The following is a 26476-nucleotide window of genomic DNA, read 5'->3' as shown; positions in this document are numbered from 1 at the left end:
TGGATAACCCAAATGCGCTTTCCCATGACGTCTTACACCTCCTTTTTTTCAGTCTGGTGACTGTAGTGTGAGCCCACCTTGTCTGGGAAGAGAAGTAACCAAGTAGTGATGCACAGTTCATGCTGGCCTTGGAACAGCATGAAATAGGACTGTCCTTGCATTCTCACTTTGAAATGACACAAGAATCCACAAGAATATGGGGACTGTGTGAGCCCATGGCAAAGAGCCTGTGCCCTGGGCAGAAGGCTTGCTGTGATAGCCCCAGTCGCCTGCATAAGGGGCAGCACTCCAGGGAGCTCCTAAGGATCGAGGCGAGTGTAGATGGAACCCACACCTCGGTGGAGGAGACCCCACGGTCCATGTGCATGGACAGAGTCTGCTGTGGCTTCACAGTCCTCCCCACAAACACCATGCTCTTAGTAAACACTCAAGGAGACATATTTATTCTGCTTATTTGGAGAAAAGTTTGCTATTCACAGACAAGTGAGTCATATGTTTAGTTCTAGCTAAACCCCAAATCCATTCCCACATTAACAGGAAGACAAGCCAGAAAAACTAGACCAAGATGATAGATCTTTCAGAATGACCCCCACATTTTCCCCAGGTGTTACTGTGGGTCCCCCTACTTCCTACATGGCCCCCTAGCAAGTCTAGAGTCCTTACCCTTTTCCAGGGTGCTAAACAGAGCAGCCTCTCCAGCTTGTGTCCTGTTTATTTTTTTAGAGAAATTTTTATTTAAAAATACATTTATATGTACAGAAAAGTTATGAAGATAGCACAGAATGCATATTCCTCAATTCTTCGCATTATTTACCTTGTACGTTAGTATGGTGTATTTGTCATAAGACAGAACCAGTATGAATATATTACCATTACATAAAGTCCATAGTTTATTCGGGTTCCCTCAGTTTCCCCTAATGCCTCTTTTCTGTCCCAGAATCTCACCCAGAACACCACTTTCATAAGTCCTCGAGTTTCTGTAGGCTTGTCTTGGCTGTGGCCATTTCTCAGACTTTCCTAGTTTTTGATGACCTTGATGGTTTTGAAGAATCTGGCCAGGAATTTATAGTTTGTTTCTCAACTGGGATTTTTCTGCTGCCTTTCTCATGATCAGACTGAGGTTAGCGGGAGGAAGATAGAGGTAAAGTGTCATTTTCTTCCTGTCAGATCAAGGGCACACAGTATCAACACGACTTAGCACTGTCCATGATGACCTTGACCGTACTTGGTAGAGGGAGGGTTTGTCGAGCCTCTCTACCATACAATTACTCTTTTTTTTTTTTTTTTTTCCAGACAGAGTCTCTCTCTGTCGCCCAGGCTGGAGTGCAGTGGGGGTGATCTTGGCTCAGTGCAAACTCTGTCCCGCAGGTTCAAGTGATTCTCCTGTCTCAGCCTCCTGAACAGCTGGGACTGTAAGCACATGCCACCATGCCTGGCTAATTTTTTTATTTGTAGTAGCAACGGGGTTTCACTCTGTTAGCCACGCTGGTCTCAAACTCCTGACCTCAGGTGATCCGCCCACCTTGGCCTCCCAAAGTGCTGGGATTACAGGTGTGAGCTACCGCGCCCGGCCCCCATATAGTTACATACAGTTACTTTTTGTCCCCACTTCTATCCTGTACTCTTTGAAAGGAAGTAACTCTATGCAGCCCACACTTGAGTGGGGAGTTCCTCTCCGCTTCAGGGCAGAGGAGTTACATCAGTTATTGGGAGTGCATGTGCGTGAGAGAGCTGACTCCTCCTCCTGGACCCACTTACTTATTTGTTTACTTATTTATGTAGTCATTTCTTTAGATCAGGATGGACTCATGAATATTTATTTCTCATATTTTGGCCTATGGCTTGTTTCCTTTGGAAAGTCTATCTCCTCCTGAAACCTTTTCCTCCTCCCTCCTCCCTTTACTATCTTGGGACAATGCCTCCCTGATCATTCAGGTTTCTCTGCTCCAAAGGAAATGCCATGAGTCCATGCTTTGATTTTATGGCTGTGTGTTTAGCTGTATTGAAAGTTAGACTAAATTGGACACTTTTTATTTATTTATTTATTTATTTATTTATTCATTCTTTATTTTCATAAGTTTTTGGGGTATAGGTGGTATTTGGTTACATGAGTAAGTTCTTTAGTGGTGATTTGTGAGATTTTGGTGCAGCATCACCCAAGTAGTATACACTGAACCCAATTTGTACTCTTTCATCCCTCACCTGCTTCCCACCCTTTCTCCTCAAGTCCCCAATGTCCATTGTATCATTCTTATGCCTTTGCGTCCTCATAGCTTAGCTCCCACTTGAGAGTGGAGCTCACAAACACCACATAACGGTGTTTGGTTTTCCATTCCTGAGTTACTTCACTTAGAATAATAGTCTCCGAGGCAGGCAGATCACGAGGTCAGGAGTTCGAGACCAGCCTGGCCAGTATGGTAAAACCCCATCTCTATTAAAAATACAAAAATTAGCTGGGTGTGGTGGCGCTCGCCTGTAGTCCCAGCTACTCGGGAGGCTGAGACAGAAGAATTGCTTCAACCTGGGAGGCGGAGGTTGCAGTGAGCCGAGATTGTACCACTGCAGTCCAGCCTGGGTGACAGAGTGAGATTCTGTCTCCAAAAAAAAAAAAAAAAAAAAAAAAAAAGAAGAAGAAGAATAGTGTCCGAACCCATCCAGGTTGCTGCAAATGCCATTAATACATTTCTTTTTATGGCTGAGTAGTATTCCATCCTATCTATATACCACAGTTTCTTTATCCACTCATTGATTGATGGGAATTTGGGCTAGTTCCATGTTTCTGCAATTGCAAATTGTTTGGCACTTATTAAATAACCACACTACTTTTATATAGAAGTCTGTGCTGTGTTGCTATGTGCATGTCCTCCTGTTCTTGTTCTCATCACCTATCGTATTTTATTGATGCAAAGAGCCAGGTGTTCTTTGTTTTTTTTTTTTGTTTGTTTTAATTTTGGCATCCTGAAATCAGATGAATCTCACAGTCGACTGCATCTTACGCTTTGTTACAGTTGAGCAGTACTTTTACTATCTTGCTGGTTCCTAAAATAATGCTTGGTGTTCCATCTCTGGGACTTAGATTTGATGAAATCCATCACGTCCTTCCTGGGTTATGCACTGTATCAGCATGGGAAACATTCCAACCTGTTTATCTTGTTTCACAGAATCCAGACCAGAATCTTAAGGGCATTAGGGCTATATTTGTACTGCCGTATATGTAATAAAAAATGTATCCTGCAGCCAGTCGTGGTGGCTCACACCTGTAATCCCAGCAATTTGGGAGGCCAACGCGGGCAGATCACGAGGTCAAGAGATTGAGACCATCCTGGCCAACATGGTAAAACCCCATCTCTACTAAAAATACAAAAATTAGCTGAGCGTGGTGGCACATGCCTGTAGTCCCAGCTACTTGGGAGGCTGAGGCAGGAGAATCGCTTGAACCCAGGAGGTGGAGGTTGCAGTGAGCCCAGATCATGCCACTGCACTCCAGCCTGGTGACAGAGCGAGACTCTGCCTCAAACAAAAACAAAGAAACAAATAAACAAACATATATATATATGTGTGTGTGTATATATATATATATGTATATATATATCCTGCAACACACACAGCCTAATGCCAGAGAAAAAGACACAAGTAAGTGGGGCCCTGGAAATCAGGCAGGTTACTTAGGGCAGCAGAATGTCTAATTGGGACTGGGATTCAAAAGACAAATCTTAGTTCTTTTCCATTTTAAACAGTTTTTTGGGGAAGAAACATAAAAAAGGGAAGTCTACTGGGCAAACCTTTTCTCATCTCCATCCTCACATCCACTTCCGCTATACAAATCTTGAAAAATGTCAGCACTACATTACAGATGCCAAACCTGGGATTCCAAAATCCAGTAGGCCCGCCTGGGCCTGCAGGCTGTGAGCCAGTTTGAGATGCCATTAATCAGGTCCCTGGACTCTACACTGACATCTGTAATCACAGATGATTACTCCACACCCCAGACCAACCTTGGGAAGTTGCGCCTCTCAGGGGTGCCCCCGATTCTCCCAGTTTTGGGTTCCACTCTGGGCCCCAGTGCTCACACGTGGCACCTTCTCTCTCAGCAGGGAAGCATGTGTGCTGCTGTGTTTCCTCTCTTGCAGGCATTTGCAAAACTATCTAGACAGGGACTAATGAACGGAAAAGATCTCTGGAGGTGAAATTTCAGGCATTGGGTCCCCTAAAGATGGGGAAATGGTTGGAGAGGCACAAGATGCATTTTGGGCAGCAGCCCTCAGCCAGTAGCCTACTGGGCTCACCCTATTTTTTGCCCACTTGTAAGACTATTCCTGACCTTTACCTCCCTTGGTAGCTGTGTTCTAGAGCTCACAATGTGGAGTCAGAAAGTCATGTAGCAATTAGGTATTAAGCATTCAATGAACCTTGGTCAATAAATAAAGAAGACATAATAGATGTAAACATTCATGCTCCTAATAGTAGTGCTTCTAAAATACATGCAGCAAAAACTAATAGAACTGCAAGGAGACTAGATAAATTCCCAGTTAATAGTCAATGATTTCAGTACCACTCTCAATAATGGACAGAACACATAGACCAAAAAGGATACAGCAGACTTAAACAACACTACCAACCTACCAGACCTCATTGACATTTACAGAACACTCCACCCAACATGGAACACACTCTCATATGTGCATATGGAGCATTTGCCAAGACAGACTACACCCTGGGCCATAAAACAAGTCTGAATAAATTCAAAAGGATTCAGGTCACATAAAGTATGTTCTCTGGCCACGATGGATTTTAATTAGAAATCAATAACAGAAAGACATCTGGAAATTTCCTAAATTTTGGAAACCAAACAAGATACTTCTAAATAAGCCAGGGATGAAAGGAGACCTAAAAAGGAAATTAGAAAGCATTTTGAAATGAATGAAAATTATAACATATCAAATTTTGTGGCATGCTGCTAAACCAGAACTTAGAGGGAAATTTATAGCACTAAACAATATTATAGAAGAAGAAAGTTCTCAAATCAGTGACTTTGATTTCTATCTTAAGAAACTAAAGAAAGAACAAATTAAACTCAAACTAAGCAGAAGAAAGGTAATAGTAAAGATGAAAGCAGAAATCAATGAAGTAGCAGAAAGATAATAATAGAAATCAAAGAAACCAAAACCCAAAAGTTAGTATTTTGAGAAAATTAATAAAGTTGATAAACCTTCATTTAGACTGATCAAGAAAAAATAAATAAAAAGAGAAAAAGAGACCATTCCTATTAACTTTTAATTTTATTTACCATGGCCTGGCCTCCAGGCCTGGTTCCATACTCAAACTACTCTCATCAAAGTCACTACACACCTTTTTTTTTTTTTTTTTTTTTTTTGCCATTTTACTTGACCTCTCAGGGGTCCTAATAATCCTTCTGATGGATACAGTATTGTTGTACCCATTATACAGGTGAGGAGCATGAGGCCCAAGTTGACTGGGACCTCCCTGTTCTTCCTCTTATTAACTTGAAAGGTTGCTGTGATAATTCAGTGAAATAAAATAATAATCTATAAAAATTTATTATCTTTATTGAAATTTTCATATCTTTACTGATGTCTCTGAGATGCAGCAGGTGAATATAATGTACTCATGAGCTTCCCTTACCAAGACCATGCCCTCCTCCAACCAGCTCACCATGCTCAGGCCTCAGCCACCAGAAAATTCTGGAGTGGCCACTGCCCCTCCTTGCCTCTTCTGTTCCTAGGAAAACATCTATGTTTTGATTGTTCTGGGTTTGCAATACAGCATTTATATGGGAATAACTGCCATCCATAATGACTTCTCTTCAAGACGCCTCAAGTCTTGAGACATTTTCAGCAAACCAGCAGCTTAAATACTGTTAGGCTTCAGATTTTATTGTTGTGATGTGGAAAATGACTTTTAGATTGTGATTCCATAGAGCTCTAGAAGGCTTTCAGATATGGAAAAGAGTACGCTTAGTTAAAATCCCGACTTAGTTATTATCCCTGAGGGATGTTAGCATGAGCTAAATGATTTACTATGAATTTAGTCTTCCTTCAGATCAAACTTTTTAGTCAGGTTAAAAAATGTTGGTGGGGGAGGGTGATGGTGAAAGCCATAGTTTTCTTAAAATTGTGGTAAAATATATATAACATTTATGTATAACATTAAATTTACCATTTTAACCCTTTTTAAGTGTACAAGTAAGTGGCATTAAGTACATTCACATTGTTGTACAACTATCATTACTATAGTGTCCAGAACTTTCCATCGTCCCACACTAACACTCTGTATTCATTAACAATAACTCTCCATGCCTTCCTTCCCCCAATGTCTGGTAATCACTATTATGTTCTTTCTCTAAGAATTTGACTATTCTAGATATTTCATATAAATGAAATCATACATTTGTCTTTCTTTTTTTAATCTGGCTTATTTCACCATGCATCTTTTCTTTTCAATTTTTTCTTAATACATAATAATTGTACATATTATCACCCAGGCTGGAGTGCGGTGGCATGATCTTGGATCACTGCAACCTCCGCCTCCTGGGTTCAAGCGATTCTCCTGCCTCGGCCTCCCAAGTAGCTAGGATTACAGGCATGCACCACCATGCCTGGCTAATTTTTGTATTTTTAGTAGAGACGGAGTTTCACCATGTTGGCCAGGCTGGTCTCAAACTCCTGACATCAAGTAGTCTGCCCGTCTCGGCCTCCCAAAGTGCTATAATCAGAGGTGTGAGCCACCATGCCCAGCCAATTATACATATTCATGGGGTACAAGTGATATTTTGATACATACATAAAATATGTAATGATTAAATCAGGGTAATTAAGATATCCATCACCTCAAACACTTATTTCTTTGTGCTGAGGACATTCTAAATCTCTTCTAGCTATTTTGAGTGTACAATAAATAAATGTTAACTCTTGCCACCCTACTATGCTATTGAACACTGGAACTTATTCCTTCAATCTGACTGCATTTTTGTATCCAATAACCAACCTCTTTTCATACTTTCCTCCCCCTCATCCCTTCCCACCTTCTGGTAACCATCATTCTACTCTCTACCTCCATGAGATCAACTTTTTTAGCTTTCATATATGAGTGAAAATGTGTAATGTTTGTCTGTCTGTGTCAGGCTTATTTCACTTAACATGATGACCTCCAGTTCCATCCATGTTGCTACAAATGACAGGATTCCATTCTTTTCATGGCTGAATGATATTCCACTGTGTATATATACCATATTTTCTTTATCCATTCATTCATTCATGGGCACTTAGGTTGATTCCATATCCTGGCTATTATGAATAATGCTACAAAAGACATGGGAATGCAGATATCTTTTTGATATACTGATTTCCTTTATTTTGATATATACCCAGCAGTCAGATTTCTGGATAATATGGTCCATCTCTTTTTAGGTTTTTTTTTTTTTGAGACAGAGTTTCGTTCTTGTTGCCCAGGTTGGAGTGAAGTGTGCGATCTTGGCTCACTGCAACCTCCGCCTCCTACGGTTCAAGCAATTCTCCTGCCTCAGTCTCCCGAGCAGCTGGGACTACAGACGTGCACCACCACACCAGCTAATTTTTGTATTTTTAGTAGACATGGGGTTTCACCATGTTGGCCAGGCTAGTCTTGAATTTTCAACTTCAGGTGATGCACCCCCCTTGGCCTCCCAAAGTGTTGGGATTACAGGCATGAGCCACCAAGCCCGGCCTGAATTTATCAATTCTAACAATTTTTTTGGTGGAGTCTTTAAGTTTTTCTAAATATAGCACCATGTCATCTGTAGACAAGGATACTATAACTTCTTCCTTTTCAATTTGCATGTCTTGTATTTCTTTCTATTGCCTAATTGCTCTGGCTAGGACTGCCAGTACTATGCTGAATAAAAGTGGTGAAAATGGCCATAACCTTGTCTTGTTCCAGATCTTACAGGCAAGAGTTTTACCTGCTTAGTATGACGCTAGCTGTGGATTTGTCATATATGGCCTGTATTGTTTTGAAGTGTGCTATTTCTTTTTTTTTTTTTTTTTTTTTTTGAGACGGAGTCTCGCTCTGTGGCCTAGGCTGGAGCGCAGTGGCTGGATCTCAGCTCACTGCAAGCTCTGCTTCCAAGATTTACGCCATTCTCCTGCCTCAGCCTCCCGAGTAGCTGGGACTACAGGTGCCCGCCACCTCACCCGGCTAGTTTTTTTTTTTTTTTGTACTTTTTAATAGAGACGGGGTTTCACCATGTTAGCCAGGATGGTCTCGATCTCCTGACCTCGTGATCCGCCCGTCTCGGCCTCCCAAAGTGCTGGGATTACAGGCTTGAGCCACCGTGCCCGGCCTGAGGTGTGCTATTTCTATACTCAGTTTGTTGAGAGTTTTTATTATGAAGTGATGTTGAATTTTATTGAATGCTTTTTTAGTATCTGTCAAAATGATCATCTGGTTTTTGTTCTTGATTCTGTTAATGTGATGTATCAGGTTTATTGATTTACATATGTTGAAGCATTCTTGCAATCCCTCAGAAAAATCCCACTTGATCATGGTGAATGATATTTTTTTTTTTGAGACGTAGTTTCACTCTTGTTGCCCAGGTTGGAGTGCAATGGCACAATCTTGGCTCACCAAAACCTCCACCTCCCGGGTTCAAGAGATTTTCCTGCCTCAGCCTCCCAAGTAGCTGGGATTACAGGCATGTGCCACCACGCCCGGCTAATTTTGTATTTTTAGTAGAGACGACGTTTCTCCATGTTGGTCAGGCTGGTCTCGAACTCCTGACTTCATAAGATCTGCCTGCCTCGGCCTCGCAAGGTGCTGGGATTACAGATGTGAACCACTGCGCCCAACCAGTGAATGATCTTTTTGATGTGCTGCTGAATTCATTTTGCTCGTAATTTGTTAAAGATTTTTGCAGGGACACTGGCCTGTAGTTTTCCTTTTTGCTGTGTCCTTGTCTGGTTTTGGTTTCAGGATAATGCTAGTCTCATAGAATGAGTTTGTAAATATTCCTTCCTCATTAATTATTATTATTATTATTATTATTATTTTGAGATGGTGTCTCGCACTGTTGCCCAGGCTGGAGTACTGTGGCATGATCTCGCCTCACTGCAACCTCTGCCTCCCAGGTTCAAGTGATTCTTCTGCCTCAGCCTCCCAAGTAGCTGGGATTACAGGCACTGGCCACCACGCCCAGCTAATTTTTTTGTAGTTTTAGTAGAGATGGAGTTTTGCTATGTTGGCCAGGCTGCTCTCAAATGCCTGACCTCGTGATCCACCTGTCTCTGCCTCCCAAAGTGCTGGGATTACAGGCCTGAGCCATGGTGCCCGGCCCCTCATTAATTTTTTACAATAGTTGAGTAGAATTGGTATCAGTTCATTCAGTGTTTGGTAGAATTCAGCAGTGAAGCCATCAGGTTCTAGACTTTTCTTTGTTGGGAGACTTTTTATTACTGATTCAATCTGTTAGTCATTATTGGTCTGTTTAGGTTTTTTATTTCTTCATGGTTCAATCTTGGTAGGTTGTATATGTCCAGAAATTTATTTGTTTCTTTTTTTTTTTCTTCTTCTCTTTTTTTGAGACAGGGTCTTGCTCTGTCACCCAGGCTGGAGTGCAGTGCCATGATCTTGGCTTACTTCAGTGTCAACCTTCTGGGCTCAAGCAATCCTCCTACCTCAGCCTCTTGAGTAGCTGGGGTTACAGATGTGCACCAGCAAGTCTAGCTAATTTTTGTCTTTTTTAGTACAGACAGGGTTGTGCCATGTTATCCTGGTCTTGAACTCCTGGGTTCAAGTGATCTGCCCACCTTGGCCTACCAAAGTGGTGGGATTACAGCCATGAGCCACTGTGCCCAGCCTGTTTCTTCTGTATTTTCCAATCTGATGGTTTACAGTTGTTCATTATATATCTGATGATCCTTTGTATTTTTGGGGTATCAATTTTAATGTCTCCTTTTTCGTATCAAATTTTAGGTATTTGGGTCTTCCCTTTTTTTTCTTAGTCTAGCTAAAGGCTTGTTGATTCTGTTTATCTGTTCTAAAAACCACCTATTCATATCAGCAATCTTTTGTGTTGCTTTTTTGTTTCAGTTTTTATTTATTTCTGCTCTGATCTTTATTATTCCTTTCCTTTTACTAATGTGTGGTTTGGTTTGTTAGTGCCAGTTATATTAGGTGCATCATTAGGCTGTTTATTTGAAGTCTTTCTATCTTTTTGATGAAAGCACTTGTTGCTATAATCTTCCCTCTCAGAGTCATTTTTGCTATATCCCATAGGTTTTGATATATTGTGTTTCCATTGCCATTTGTCTCAAGAAATTTTTTAATTTTCTTTTTAATTTCTTCATTGGCTCATTTATTGTCCAGGAGTATGCTGTTTAATTTCCATGAATTTGTGCAGTTTCCAACATTCCTTCTGTTACTGATTTCTAGTTTTAGTCCGCTGTGGTCAGAAAAGATACTTGATATAATTTTAATTTTTCAAAATTTGTTACTTGTTTTGCGACCTCACATACGGACTATTCTGGAGAATGATCCATGTGCTGTTGAGAAAAACGTGTATTCAGCTGTTGGATGGAGTGTTCTGTAAACGTCTGTTCCTTCCATTTGGTCTAGAGTGCAGTTTAACTGAACTGTTTCTTTGTTGATTTTCTGTCTGGATGATTTGTCCATTGCTAAAAGTGGAGTATCAAAGTTTCCTGCCATTATTGGTTGCAGTTAATCTCTCCCTTTAGGTCTATTAATATTTGTTTTATATATTCAGGTGCTCTGGTGTCAGGTACATATACATTTATAATAGCTATATCCTCTTGCTTTATTGATCCCTCTATCATTATATGATGTTCTTCTGTGTCCTTTTTTTCACCGTTCTTGACTTAAAGTCCATTTTATCCGACATAAGCATAGCTACTCCTGCTGTTTTTTGGTTTCTGTTTGCATGGAATATCTTTTGTCATCCCTTCACTTTTAGTCTGTGCATATCTTTTTAGGTAAAGTAATCTCTTGTATACAACATATAGTTGGATCTTGTTTTATTTTTTTCAAAATCCATTCAGCTACACTGCACCTTTTAATTGGATAATTTAATCCATTACACTCAAGGTTATTATTGATAGGCAAGTGTTTACTACTGCCATTTTGATACTTATTTTCTGGTTGCTTTGTAGAGCTCTTCTTCCTTTCTTCCTCTCTTACTATCTTTATTTGTGGTTAAGTGCTTTTCTCTAGTAGAATGTTTTTATTTCATGCTGTTTATTTATTTATTTATTTTTGAGATGGAGTTTTGCTCTTGTTGCCCAGGCTGGAGTGCAATGGTGCGTGGCACGATCTCAGTTCACTGCAACCTCCACCTCCCAGGTTCAAGTGGTTCTCCTGCCTTAGCATCCCAAGTAGCTGGGATTACAGGCATTTGCCACCACATCCAGCTAATTTTTGTATTTGTATTTGTAATTTAGTAGAGATGGGGGTTCACCATGTTAGTCAGGCTGGTGTTGAGCTCCTGACCTCTAGTGATCCACCTGCCTCGGCCTCCCAAAGTGCTGGGATTACAGGTGTGAACCACCATGGCTGGCCCATGCTATTTATTTTTAATGTATCTCTAACAGGTTTTTCTTTTGTGATTACCATGAGGCTTACAAAAAATTTGATAGTTTTAAGTTATTTTTAAATGATAACGACTGAACATTGATTGCAAAGAAAAGTATCAAAAACAAATTCTACAATTTAACACCACCCTTCACCCACATTTTGACTTTTTAGTGTTTCAGTTTTATCTTTTTATGTTGTCTATCTCTTAACCAATTGTAGTAATTATTGTTTTTTATAGTTTTGTCTTTTAGTCTCATACTTAAGACATACATGATTTACTTAACACAATTACAGTATTAGAGTATTCTGAATTTGTTTTCTTACTTGTGCCAGTGAGTTTAATACCTTCCAAAGTTTTCTTGTTACATGGTAGTATCTGTTTCTTTCAAGTTGAAGAACTCTCTTTAGATTTGTAAGGCAGGTCTGGCGTTGATTTCCTCAGTTTCTGTCTGGGAAAGTCTTTATTTCTCCTTCATGTTTGAAGGATAGCTTTGCTGGCTACAGTATTGTTGTTGGTGGGTTTTTTTTCCTTCACATTTTGGTTTTTTTTTTCTTTTCTTTCTCTCTCTTTTTTTTTTTTTTTTTGAAACAGTCTAGCTCTGTCATCCAGGCTGGAGTGCAGTGGTGCTATTTCTGCTCACTGCAAGCTCCACCTCCTAGGTTCAAGTGATTCTCCTGCCTCAGCCTCCCAAGTAGCTGGGTTTACAGGCATGTGGCACCATGCCTGGCTAATTTTTGTATTTTTAGTAGAAATAGGGTTTCACCATGTTGGCCAGGCTGGTCTCAAACTCCTGGCCTCAAGCGATCCACCTGCCTCAGCCTCCCAAAATGCTGGAATTACAAGCATGAGCCACCATGCCTGGCCCCTTCACACTTTGAATATAAAATACCACTCTCTTCTGAACTACAGAGTTTCTGCTGGGAAATCTTCTGAAAGTCATATTATGGCCCTATTTTTTTGTTTTTTTTTTTTTGAGACGGAGTCTTGCTCTGTCGCCCAGGCTGGAGTGCAGTCGCACTATCTCAGCTCACTGCAAGCTCTGCCTCCCACGTTCACGCCGTTCTCCTGCCTCGGCCTCCGAACTGCTGGGACTACAGGCGCCTGCCACCACGCCTGGCTAATTTTTTTTTGTATTTTTAGTAGAGAAGGGGTTTCACTGTGTTAGCCAGGCTGGTCTCTATCTCCTGACCTCGTGATCCACTTGTCTCAGCCTCCCAAAGTGCTCACGATTACAGGTGTGAGCCACTGGCGCCCGGCTGATTATGGCCCTATTAAACATGATACCTTTCTTTTCTCTTGCTGCTTTGAGTATTCTTTCTTTGTATTTTTTGCTAGTTGTATTATGATGTGCCTTGGGAAATTATTCTTTTAGTTGAATTTGATTGGTGATCGCTGAGCTTCCTGTACCTGGATGCTGTTGTTTTTCTCCAGATTTGGGAAATTTTCAGCCCTTATTTTTTTTAAGTATTCTTTGTAGGCCTTTTCTCTCTTGTCTCCTTCAGGAATTCCAATTATGCAGAGATTAGTTCTCTTGATGGTGTCTCATAATTCTCATTGGCCTTCTTTGCTCTTTTTTATTCTTGTTTTTTTTTCTTTCTTCGCTGATTGGGTAACTTCATATGATCTGTTTTCAAGCACTCTAGTTCTTTTTTTCTGGTTGACCAAGTGTACTGTTGAAACTTTCTGATAAGTTTTTTAGTTCACTTATTGCATTATTTGTTTCTAGGATTAAAAAATTGTTTCTATTTATTTGTCAAATTTCTCATTTTGTTCCTGGATTGTTTTCCAAATTTTATTTAGCTTTTTATTCATAGGTTTTTTGTGATTCCCTGAACTTCTTTAAGAGAATTATTCTGAACTCTCTGTCAGACACTTCACAAATACTCAATTTGGGGGAGGTCTATTGCTAGGGCTTTGTTGGTTTCTTTTGGTGGTGTCATATTTCCCTGAATTTTTACATTCCTTGTGTCTTTACATCAATACCTGTGAACTTGAAAAGACAGCCACTTCTTACATTTTTTCATGTGTTCTTTGATGTTAGATCTATTCTTGTTAATATCAGAACTTAAACACTGACCTGTTGTTTCTTCCCTTTCTAGGGAGGACTTATAGTGAGTAGCAGAACTAAAATACTGCAGTAGAACTTGTTGCTCTGTCATTGTTTCCCAGTCTGAGGAAGACATACAGTGAACACTGGAACTTAACACTGCTCTGGAGCTAAACCACTGCCCAGCCATTGTTTCCCAGTCTGGGGAAGACAAGCAGGCACAGGAACTTCATTCCAGCCTCTAGGTTGTTTCAAGGCCAGGGGAAGCCTCCACATGAACATCTGGGCTTTATGGAAAAATCTAACTAAAGATTCAGACCTTCCCACCAATTACTGTCTTTGCGATGCTATGGTACCAGCCAGGCTCTTTAATGTGGTGTCCTTGATGATTTGAGTGCTGCGTAGCCACCAAGATTGACATGCCAGTTTCTGTGATCAGTGCCCCATTCTTTGTCCCCAATGCACCCCAAGTGGTTCAGCCCTCCTGGCACTCCCAGTGGTTCCCATGGAACGGGACTGGAGTAGGCTTCTTATGAAGATTCCCAGACTGGTGGGAAGATTGAATGTTCACCTCCAATTCCCTCCTCTCCCCTCAGCAACCACAGGTCTAGGGAAATTCTCTGTGAGTGATACTATGCTGGCTCAGGGGAGGGATACCACAGTCTGAAAAGACCAGTTCTCTTACTGGTTGCAGCTTCTCTTAACTCTGTGGGACCAGAGGGTTTCTCTGTTTCTCCTTTTTGTTCGGATTTATTTAGGTGGCATTCTTGTCTTTAAATAGTTCCTAATGGTATTTTTGTGGAAGGAGTGGTGCCAGCGGATCTTCTCTTCTGTCATCTTGTTGATGTCACTCTCCATAAATCTTTATTTTTTCCCACGTTTGCCACTGAACTTGGGCACCTTCCCTATCCCATGGCAATGTTCTCTGTATCTGCCCCTTCCTCACTCTCCTCTGTCCTGGTCACCACTTTGTCTTTAGCATCTAGCATGGGCCTAGCACATGGTAGAGGCAAAATTAATATTTGTTGAAGGAATATCATTGTTTTAAAAAGTTTATATTTCTGAGGAAGCAAAAACATGCATCTTACTTTTAACAACATGTGTTGTTCTTTTTTCCAATTACAAAAAACCTCTAAACACCAAAAAGAAACATTTTAAAAATTAGATTGTAATTCACCATCTAAAAATAACTCTGAGTATAGTGCATTTCCTCACAATATTTATTATAATGCTCTGTGTCAGCTGTCAATGGCTGCAAATTAAACCAATCTGAAACTTAGCAGTATCAAAAAAACCACCATTCTCTCTCCTGGCTCTGTAGGTCCACAGGGCTCAGCAGGGAAGTTCTTCTGCTTATCTTTCTTGGGGCTTTCATGTGGTTGCAGTGAGATGGAGGCAGGAGGTGGAGTCATGGGGGCTTGACTCAGGTGTGAGGACAGCAGGGCCTGTCCCTTGCCCTGTGATCTCTCCTTGAGGTCTCTACAGCTGGGTAGCGAAATGCAGAAGCTGCCAGGACTTCTTACACTTAGGCCCCAAGCTGGCTGAATTCTGTTGCCTAAAGTGATTGCCTAAAGTGAGTCATAGGCCAGCCCTTTCTTGCACAGCCTTTTCCTGCAGATCCTTCTACCCTTCATCCTTCAGGCCTTTTACAACACTTCCTACATCATCACCTCTTTGAGGATCCTCAGTCATTTCCAAAGTGGGGTTTTCAAGGTGATCCATTGGGGTATAGGAAAAAATACAGTATTAGGATTTCCATTTCTATGTTGTTTAAACTGTGATTTAAAAATGCACAATATAAAATTTATGACCTAACCACTTTAAAGTATATAGTTCAGTAGAGTTTATATTCAGATTGTTATGCAACAGATCTCCAGAACTTTTTATCTTGCAAAATAAAAACTGTACCCATTGAATAATGCTTCCCCATTTCCTGGGGAAGTCTGTGGTAACTACTATTCTGTTTCTATGAATTTGACTATTTTAGGTACCTCATGTAAGTGGAACCATACAGTATTTGTATTTTTGTGATTGGCTTATTCCATTTAGCATAATATCCTCAAAGTTCATCCACACTGTAGCACGTGACAGGATTTCCTTCTTTTTTATTATTTATTTATTTTTTTGAGATGGAGTCTCACACTGTCACCCAGGCTGGAGTGCAGTGGCACAATCTTGGCTCACTGCAACCTCTGCTTCCTGGGTTCAAGCGATTCTCCTCCCTCAGCCTCCCAAATAGCTGGGATTACAGGCACGTGCCACCAGGCCCAGCTACTTTTTGTATTTTTAGTAGAGATGGGGTTTCGCCATGTTGGCCAGGCTGGTCTCGAACTCCTGATCTCAAGTGATCCGCCTGCCTTGGCTTCCCAAAGTGCTGGGATTACAGGCGAGAGCCACCACGCCCTGCCGGTTTCTTCTTTTTTAAAACTGAATAATGTTTCATTGCATGTATTTACCACATTTTATCAATTTATCTGTTGATAGACACTTGGATTGTTTCCACCTCCTGGCTATTGTGAATAATGCTGAAGTGAACATGGTGTGCAAATATCTCTTTGAGATCCTGATTTCAATTCTTTTGGCCACATACCCAGACGTGGAATTGCTGGATCATAACGTGGTTCTGGGTTTAATTTTTTGAGGAATCACCATATTGTTTTCCACAATGGCGGCACCGTTTTACATTTCTACCAACAGTGCACAAGGCCTCCGATTTCTCAACATCCTCACCAACAGTTGTTCTTTTCTGGTTTTTGATAGTGGGCATCCTAATGGTGTGAATTTCTATAGTTTTAGTCTATAAAACATAAGAAATTAACGTTCGTCAGTATGTCATAGCTGGACTGACATTGACACTATGCCTTGCCTTGTGTGTCCTTACCTCCCTGGACAGCATGGCTTCCTGGGAGGAGGAGCCTTGCACTGGTGGGGAAAGGGATGCTGTGGTGATAGAGAGGTCCTCCCTCTTTGATTCACTTCTCATTTATTACAAAGTGTTTCAGCCCAGTTAATGGGTTTCAGGGTTATATTATCCTGTTTTAACTAAACTAATCCTCAAATGATGACCAAGGAATCCTCACAAAAATGACCTAAAAACAAAAAAAGAAGAAGAAGACCATAATACAAATCTGGGCAAACCATGAGGAAACAGCTGAGTGGCACTTCTCCTACCACTCACAGGAGCTCTGTGTCAGCCCATTTCAATAGAAAAACAATGACAAGCCGAGAAGCTGGCCAAAAAGGAAGGAACTAAGAAAACCACTTAAAATATAGATTTACATCCATTTATTAACCAGAGGCTCACTTGAAGTGTGTATTGTGCCTTGAGACATCAAGACATGAGCTAATGGCAATGTGCGTGCATGCACACATGCTTATGCACGCTAGAATATTTTTATAAACAGGGACAAGTGATCAAAAATATTTGGAGACAACCACTCCAGATAGAGGATTGGGAATTATGGCATTGCTGTTTTTCCTTCCTGGATTTTTCAGGGAAGACCAACCCAGCAGTTTGGAAGAATGACCTAAAGGATACTGGGAGTGGGTTGGGGTAAGCGTCACATCTGGAAGATGGAACTTGGCATCGTGAAGGAAGAGAGTGATCGTTAACTGGCATTCCAGGATTTCCCCACTTGTGAGGGCTGTGATCAGGCCTAAATGGTGGACCCCCACTGTTGTGGTAGCATCTCCTGTGTGGCTGCTTCCTGGAACTCCTCTGTTCTTTTATACGTACCCTCAGCCAGGCGTGGTGGCTCATGCCCGTAATTCCAGCAATTTGGGAAACCAAGGCAGGAGGATCACTTGAAGCCAGCAGTTTGAGACCACTCTGGGCAACAAAGCGAGACCCCATCACTAAAAAAAAAAAAAAAAAAAAAAAAAGAATTAGCTGGGCATGGTGATGCACACCTGTAGTCCCAGCTACTTGGGAGGCTGAGCTGGGCGGATCACCGGAGCCCAGGAATTTGAGGTTGCAGTGAGCTATGATCACGCTGTTGCACTGCAGCCCAGGCAACAGAGCCAGACCTTGTCTCCAAAATCAATAATGAATAAATAAACGTACCCTCCCTAGACCTCAGTCTCCTCCTCTGTAGAATGGGGACATCATCAGCACTTCATCAAGAGGGTCGTGGCGAGGTGTTTGGCATGGTGCCTGCACACAGTAAGGGTCCTCCAGAGACAGCTAGTAGGATTACTGGACTATTTTGAAACCCTTCTTTTTAAAACCAGAGATATGGTACATACACATTCATTATAAAAATCTTATGAAGAGTATAGAAAGAAACGGGAATCAGCCCCAGTTCTTCCCTCAGGGGATGACCATTTCAGTCTTGCTCCATTTCCATCCATGGCTGCAGGCAACAGTCTGAGACCCTGATTTTTAAACTTTTTCCTTCTCCAGGGCTTTCCCATGTCAATCAATGCTTTATACGTCGTTTTTAATGGCTGCCTGCTGCTCCCCTGACGGCTGTCCTGCACCTTCTCCCCTCCCTGGTCTGCCTGGCCTCCTCTCATCTCTCGTGCTCCTCTTCCTGTGCCTGGTGAGCCTCTGGCTCTGACAGTAACTTCTGTCTTCACATGGAGCTTCCAGCCTGGATGGTGTTGGAGGCCAGGCCTGGGTCTTAGCTATATGGGATAGCTCCCAAATCCCAGGTCCCTTCCAACCCATCCGGTGAAGAGGAACACATTATCTCTCCCTCTTCCATTGTCACCCTGACCTCCCTTCCACAACACATACCCCAAAACCCCCAGCCAGAGCTTAGCACAGAGACTGCAAGCAGTAGGTGCCTCATCCATGTCCCATGACTGATGGGTAGAAGGTAACATGAAAAGAAAGAAGGAAGTAAAGAAGAAAAGGTGGAAGGGCAGGGAAAGAAAGGGGAAGAAAGGATGAAAAGAAGGAAAAAAAGGAAGGAAGGTCTTCGCACATACTTTCAAGCCTCACTGTTCTTGCTCTGTGGATAGTTATTTTGCTGGGGCCGGGCACGGTGGCTCATGCCTATAATCCTAGCACTTTGGGAGGCCAAGGCTGGAGGATCACTTGAGGTCAAGAGTCCGAGACCAGCCTAGGTAACATGGTGAAACCCTATCTCTACTAAAAATACAAAAATTAGCTGGGTGTGGTGGCGGGCACCTGTAATCCCAGCTACTCAGGAGGCTGAGGCATGAAAATCACTTGAACCCGGGAGGCAGAGGCTGCAGTGAGCCGAGATGGTGCCACTGTACTTCAGCCTGGGTGATAGAGCAAGACTTTGTCTCAACAACAACCACAAAAAAAGTTATTTTGCTGGAAGACTCCTACTGATCCTCCAAGCCCTGGTCACAGAGCCTTCCCCTCATGCAGCCCTTCACCTGCATGGCCTCGCTTACCTTTCAAAGTCCTGTTATTACTGTGATGCACAGATAGGGAAACTGAGGCTCAGAAAACTACAATGAGTTGCCCAAACTCTCACAGCAGTGAGGGGAAGCAGGGGGGCTTGGTCTCCTTCTCTCTCACCCTGAGTCCTCACCCTCAGCTTTTGTAGCCCAGCCCTGCCCGCTTCTAGTTCACACATCTCCAAGATCACGAGCCTCCATCATGTATCCATGAGCTGAGGCTGCATTTTAGGCTCTCAGGGAGTTTTCTGGAACAATTCAATAAATGAATGCATTCATGCATTCTGGTGCTAGCCCCGAACTCATATTTGATAAGAGAAGACTCAGATCTTGGAAAAACAGCAACTGTTTTTCAACACCAGCTGGTGCCACAGCCTCAATGGATTTGAACAAATTCAGAGAGCAACTGGTGTCTTTTTCCTTCCTTCAGTTCCCTTTGTTAAACTGCCTTGTGTTCCTGGCAACTGGATTTCGGGAGACGTGGGATTCAGAAGAAGTGAGAGAAAGAGGCCAAAGGCAGGGCTCTCTGCTTCCTCGGGACCTTTGTAGGTGGGGAGGTTCACGCCTTTTTGAGGGACTGTGGGCTGGGCACACAGCGCCCTGCTGAGCCGGCTCATTCCTGCAGCTTCAGCAATGCCCTGGATTTCACTCTGCGGACAGTGGTTACACCGGCTCTGTCCTCCCTGCGTTAGCACAAAACACTCTGAAATTCTAGCCGAGAAAGTGTGCCAGTTCAGAAAACACAAAGCCCTGGCTCTCCTAGGTCTGCATGGAACCGACATGCCCTTTGCTAAAACAACCAGCCCTTCTTGGCAGAAAGAGTGGCTGCAGCCTGCAGTCTGCTTGTGCAGAGTGTTCTCTCTGCTTCCGACCAGCCCCAGGCTCATCAGATTCTAATAAATATCACTTTCTTTTCTTTTCTTTCTTGTTTTTTTTTCTTTTTTCTTTTTTCTTTTTTTTTTTTGAGATGGAGCCTTGCCCTGTCGCCCAGGCTGGAGGGCAACAGCAGGATCTTGGCTCACTGCAACCTCTGCCTCTTGGGTTCAAGCGATCCTCTGGCAGAGCTGAAGGGGACCCCAGTGTGATGGCTTCCTGTCCCCACTCCTTGAAGTGTGCCCCCTCCATGCCCAGCCTCACAGGTACCCTCAGGACAGGAGGCCCAAGATGGATGGCGGCACAAGACCTAGAATGCAGGGTTGCCTGGAGCCCCTTTGGTCTGTCTGGGCCTGGGGAGGTCCACTTGGAATTGCAGCCCCTTCCTCCTGGGCCCCACAGCCCACTGCCCTGTGCTTACCCGGCCCTCCTTCTTGCCTCCCACCATCACAGTCAGGCCAGTGATCTCCCCCGCCAGGGCCCCAGTGGGGATGCTGGTCTTGGCATTGATTTTTGGAAGAGAACAAAGCTTGAGCTGGGGAGGGAACTGAGCAGGTGTCTGAAGGGTGGAGCAGAGCCCCGCAGGGAGGCTGAGCTGATCAAGGACAGACCCGAGATGCCAGAAATTGGCCACCCCACTCCTGGATGAGGCAGCCCAGGCAGAGCCTCATCTGGGCATGTCGTCCCCACCTGCCTCTGCAGCATCTGGGTAGACCTGACTCCTCTGAGGCCTAGGCAGGGGCCTGGAACTTCCTATCTGGGATCTTGGGAGAGGCCAGACAGCCTGGCTTGGCCATTATCTGTCCAAGAAAGCATTCTCCCGAGTGCCCTGAAATGCCAGGAAAGTAGTCAGGAAAAACAGAGGCGTAAATTGAAAACCATCCTGATGATAAGCATAGCTCCTGGTGCTGGGAAAGGGCTGGGCCTTTTGGAGATGGTGTTAACGTTCCTGATGTGACTTTTACCAAGAGTGAAACGCACAGCTCTAAGCTCTTGCGCTGCTTCTTTTCTTCCTTGCAAACTGCTGGCTGTTTGGGCAGGAGGGTGCTGCCTGACTCTGGGGCTCCACAGCCCTTCACTTCCTCCCCATTCCGTCTCTCTCTGAATCTCTTTCTCTCTCTGCGTCTCACCTAACCTATAGGTTTTGCTGCCCAGACATGGCAGTGTCCTCCCAGAAGCCTGTCTGTGAGCTCTAGACACACAACAGCCAAGAGGCCAGCCTCCCTGGGCACTTCAAACTCGGCAGGACCCCAATCACCGGCATGATATCCCCAGCCCAGCTCTGCCTCCTCCTCTATCCCCTTAGGAAGCAGCTCTGGCTCTTTAGCTCCTTGAGTACAACCTTTCCATGGCTCCCAATTGCCCTAAGAATAAAGTTCACGCTGAGCTAAGCTCTCAGTCTGGCTTCCACAGACTGCCCCAGTGTCTGTTCCCAGCCTTCCCTGGTGTGCAGTACTCCCTGGCACTGGAGGTGGGTGGAGGTGGTGAGTTCCTTGTCAAAATATCTGGGGATGCTGTTAAGAGTCCAGGGGTGCAAAATGTCCTGTCCTGAGGCATTCAAGACACACGGAAGAAGCCTTCAGCCTTGCCAGGAGCACCAGGTCACGCCAAGTTCCCCAAAGGCCTCAGGTTCTTTTTTTTTTTTTTGAGATGGAGTCTCGCTCTGTCGCCAGGCTGGAGTGCAGTGGCACGATATCAGTTCACTACAACCTCTGCCTCCTGGGTTCAAGCGATTCTCCTGCGTCACCCTCCTGAGTAGCTGGGACTACAGGCACGCACCACCAAGCCCAGCTAATTTTTGCATTTTTAGTAGAGATGGGGTTTCACCATGTTGGCCAGGATGGTCTCGATCTCTTGACCTCATGATCCGCCTGCCTTGGCCTCCCAAAGTGCTGGGATTACAGGCGTGAGCCACTGTTCCCGGCCAGGCCTCAGGTTCTGATGATGTCTTCTGCCCTTGCAGCTTCCTCCGCCTGGCATACTCTTCCCCAGCGTCTCCATCTGGCTCACTCCCGCCTGTCCACAGACCTCACCTGCATCCCCTTGGCAAACATGGCTGTCAGACGTGCCTCTCTTGTGTTCCCTCCTAGATAGGTGCTGCTGTGTGCATTTGCCTCTTGTGTGGGAACTGTGACTCTCTTCTTGGCCCCTTGCCACTTTGTGAGCTCCTTGAGGGCAAAGTCCAGGCCACGGGAGACCCCGGAAGTAGACCCCAAGGATTGGGTTTTCAGGGACTCCTGGTGCCCGCTCCATTAACTGAGGCAAGTCCACCTGCCGCTTTCCGCAGGAGCTCTCCAAGCTGGGCCTGGGGAATGACACAGTGGTGCAGCTGCGGACTCTGGAGCTGCCTGTAGACTACAGGGAGGCTAAGCGGAGGGTCACCGGAATCTGGGAAGATCATCAGCCACAAGTAAATGATGGCGGGAGGCAGCGGGGCATGGGGCTGGCGATGTGGTGGAGCTGGAGTCTGAGACCCCCGGGCCCTGGTTCTAGGGTTGATGGTTGAGGGGCACCCCGTCCCCAGGCCCCACCAGTCCTGCAAGATCCCAGCTGATTGTCTAAGGTTCTGGGTCTGTTTGTAAAAGTTTAAGTCAAAATATGGAGTAGGTCTTAATAGAAAATCTGGAGAGAAAGGAGGAGGAAAAGAAATGGAAGTATTATTCCCAGCCAGGACTCAAAAATAGTTTCCACCTAAGGGAGAGGCCCTTGGGTTGGGCCCCATCCATACCCATGAGGGGCAGGTAGGTTTGAAGGTGGGCATGAGGCAAGGACCTCTGTGCCCAGGGAACGACTGGGAGGGTGGCCAATCTGGGGGAGGCCCATCTTCATGGCACCCAGCCCATTTTATCTGGACATAATTATTGTATATAAAACAGGTACACCCTCACCCCCCACCAAAAAATTCCCCAAACAAGGACCAGATGATGAGGTTAATAAAACATACACTATCAAGGCTGGGCACGGTGGCTTTCGCCTGTAATCCTAGCACTTTGGGAGGCTGAGGCAGGTGGATCACAAGGTCAGGAGATCGAGAGCATCCTGGCTAACACGGTGAAACCCCGTCTCTACTAAAAATACAAAAAAAATTAGCTGGGCATGGTGGTGGGTGCCTGTAGTCCCAGCTACTTGGGAGGCTGAGGCAGGAGAATGGCATGAACCTGGGAGGTGGAGCTTGCAGTGAGCCAAGATAGTGCCACTGCACTCCAGCCTGGGCGACAGAGCAAGACTCCATCTCAAAAAAAAAAAAAAAAAAGAACAACATACACTATCAAGCCATTCAGACAGTGCCCCAGATGTTTTGATAAAATACTTGGGCAGCTATTTTTCTAAAAGGAAAAATAATCAGCTTTAATAAATTCTAAGATTTCATTGGACTGCTACTAACTTCCTTTATTAAGTTTCATTTTTAAAAAAGATGCAGGAGGTGGGCGCGGTGACTCACGCCTGTAATCTCAACACTTTGGGAGGCTGAGGGGGGTGGATCACTTGAGGTCAGGAGTTTGAGACCAGCCTGGCCAAGATAGTGAAACCCTGTCTCTACTACAAATACAAAAATTAGCTGGGCGTGGTGGTGCACCTGTAGTCCCAGCTACTCCGGAGGCTGAGGCAGGAGAATCACTTGAACCCAGGAGGCGGAGGTTGCAATGAGCTGAGATGGTGCCATTGCACTCCACCCTGGGTTATAGAGCCACACTCTGTCTCACAAAAATAAAAATAAATAAATACACACATAAAATAAAATAAAATGATGCAGGTTTCCACCAAAACACGAAGCCTCTGCTGTGGTAGCCTCACCGCTTAACCAGCTTGCCTCTCCTCCCTCCAACCCTCCCCCTACAAAAAGAGAATACATTGCTCTGTAAGAATAATTTGAAGTAAAAAGTATTTAAATGTAAATGCAGCACGAGTTTTTACTCAGCCAAAAGAATCCAGCTATTTTTCTTTCCAGCCATATTAATTAGGAGACACTAGTGGGGGATCCTGGGGTTTCCCAGTGGATTTGGGGTTTGAGACGTTTGGCATGGAGCCGGGCTCGCTAAAGGAGTGGCCCTCCTGCACATTTGGTGAGCAGGGTGGGCCTCGTTTTCCTGGGGTCTCTCTGCTGTTGCCTGTTCACACAGCTCGTCGTGCATGTGGGCATGGACACCTCCGCCAAGGCGATCATTCTGGAACAGTCTGGCAAGAACCAAGGCTACCGGGACGCCGACATCCGGGGCTTCCGGCCGGAGGGCGGCGTGTGCCTACCTGGCGGCCCAGACATGCTGGAGTCAGGGGTCTGCATGAAGGCAGTCTGCAAGCACGTAGCTGTGGAGGATGTCGAGGTGCTATTTTCTCGAGATGCAGGCAGGTATGCTCTGTGGGTGTTTGTTAGGCCTCTGAGCAGGTAGGAGAGAAGCAATGGCCTTCGGCATCCCCCTAGCCTCCAAGAAGCCATCCTGTACCGTCCAGCCGGCCACTTGGCCATGCGGCGCTGCCCCCAGATCGCCTCTCTTTGCTGCGTGCAGGTCAGCACAGTTGCTAACACTTTGCGTGGGGGCTCGTTTGTGAGACCTCCCTGTGGGAACATGGTCTTTGGTGTGTGGATCTAGGAGAAGAGATGGGAAGGCAGACTTCAAGAGCCACTAACATTTCGTGAATGTTTTCTAATTTTGATTTTCGGGGTGACCGAAGTTGTGAGTTAACTATGTTGATGTAGCCCCAGATAAAGATTGATTTACCTTTGTTTTTCCAAGCTCTGATCCCCAGTAGGTGGTTTCCCCTTTCCCCAAGGAATGAATGAGTAAGTGACTCAGGAAGACATGAATGACAGGGATTCACTGGGATGCCGGTGTTATGGACTGGTTTGTGGAATATCTGACCCCTTTCTGTCTTGGTCACTTGCTGGTCATGAGATCATGAGGCCAAGAGCCAGCTCTCCCCACCTCATCCCCGGCACCGTGTTCTTTCTGAGGTGAAACAACACAACTGAAGTCTCCCTTGGGTGTCAGTCCTCCCTCCTCAGGCTTTGTGGGTGTTGCATTGCCCCTTCTGCTTATGTTTCACTGAGGTTAGAGGCTGGTCCAAGAATTAATGTGGCATTTCCTGTGGTTGCAGATACGTCTGTGATTATACCTATTACCTCTCTCTGCATCACGGAAAGGGCTGCGCGGCACTCATTCATGTCCCTCCACTATCGCGTGGGCTCCCGGCCAGCCTGCTGGGAAGAGCCTTGCAAGTCATCATCCAGGAAATGCTGGAAGAGTGTGGAAAAGCCGGAGTGCAAAGCCCGGTTCGAAGAAAACTCAACCATGGTGCTACCAGCCAAAGGCAACTGACCGGGGCATTGCTCCTTTAGAGAAGATTAAACGTTTCAATCCTGTGTGTAGCATTCAGCTGTGCATTGAGAAACTTTCTCAAAAATTGCTTGTAAGACAAAGATTGGGAAAAACTTTTTGTGATTTTGTTGGGCTATTTTATTGTCGGGAGAAAGAACACTCTGAAAGGTGGACATTTCACGGGATGAACTAGCTTCAGTTACGGTTTTCATGACAATAAAATGAAATCCGAGTCATCTGTTTTCTTCTAAAAATCTACACAGTGGGTCTATGTGATCCTTCCCAGACTATGGGGACCACAAACCTGTTTTGGAGAGGCTTACAGAAGCATAGAGACAGCCACTGCTCCAGGGGCCCCATTCCTTGCGTTAGAGCTTGTGTGTCCAGGTCCTGGGTAGCCTTGAAGCCACCGAGGCTCTACTGTATGATTTCTCTGTCTCTGTGTTTGCCCCTTTTATTACTTACTCATTTTAATAATTTTCAAGCTTACACTTCAGTAGTATACAGTACATTTACTTGTTGCACAACCGTTACCACCATCCATCTCCAGAACTTTCTCCTCATCCCAAACCAAAACTCTAGGCCTGTTAACTCCCTATTCCTTCTTCTTCCCAGCCCCTGGCGCCCACCATTCCACCCTCCATCCCTATGAATCTGACTCTAGGTAGCTCACATGAGGGAGTCATGCAGCACTGGTCCTCTTGCATCTGGCTTATTTCAGCCTCATGTCCTCCAGGTTTGTCCATGTTGTAGCATGGGACAGGATTTCATTCTGTTGAAGGCTGAATAATATTCCAGTGTAGGTATTGACCACATTTTGTTTATCCATTCATCTTTAGATGAACGCTTATGTTACTTGCCCCTTTTGGTTGTTGCAAATCATGCTGCTACAAACACTGGTGTGCAAATATGTGTCCAAGTTCTTGCTTTCAGGTAAACATCCAGAGGTGAATTCCTGGATTCAATGCTAATTCTGTGTTTAATTTTTTAAGGAACTGCCATTTTGTTTTGCACAGCAGCTGCACCATTTTATAGTCATACTGGTAGTGTTTGGTCCTAAAGCACAGGTTAATAGCTGGGCTTAGCTTCTCTCCATGGTGTCATTCCTTTTTAAAAACAGCATCTCCTTTCTGTTTCATCTTTTGTTTTGCTTTTATGACACAGCGCTGGGTCTTGTGCCAGGCTTCTCCCAGCAAGAGTCTACCTGTTCAGTGTTTTCTAGGGGCAGATTTCCGTTGGGAGTCCTATTGGTAACATCGCTTTTTTTTTTTTTTTTTTTGGAGG

General features: G+C 44.3%; 1 protein-coding gene across 1 annotated transcript; it reads left to right on the top strand.

Moving 5' to 3' along the window:
- Positions 1–215: 215 nt before the first annotated feature.
- Positions 216–25192, top strand: PGPEP1L (pyroglutamyl-peptidase I like). Its single transcript, XM_025392677.1, is given in 8 exon segments — positions 216–483; positions 17124–17181; positions 18031–18169; positions 21247–21348; positions 22165–22287; positions 23999–24225; positions 24972–25125; positions 25127–25192. Coding segments are annotated over 8 exon segments (1137 nt in total).
- The last annotated feature ends 1284 nt before the right edge of the window (positions 25193–26476 follow it).

The sequence above is a fragment of the Theropithecus gelada genome, chromosome 7b, assembly GCF_003255815.1.
Source record: "Theropithecus gelada isolate Dixy chromosome 7b, Tgel_1.0, whole genome shotgun sequence".
In the NCBI taxonomy this organism is placed as follows: Eukaryota; Metazoa; Chordata; class Mammalia; order Primates; family Cercopithecidae; genus Theropithecus; species Theropithecus gelada.
Note: the sequence above shows the minus strand (reverse complement) of the source record. Positions and strands in the feature narration are given on the sequence as shown.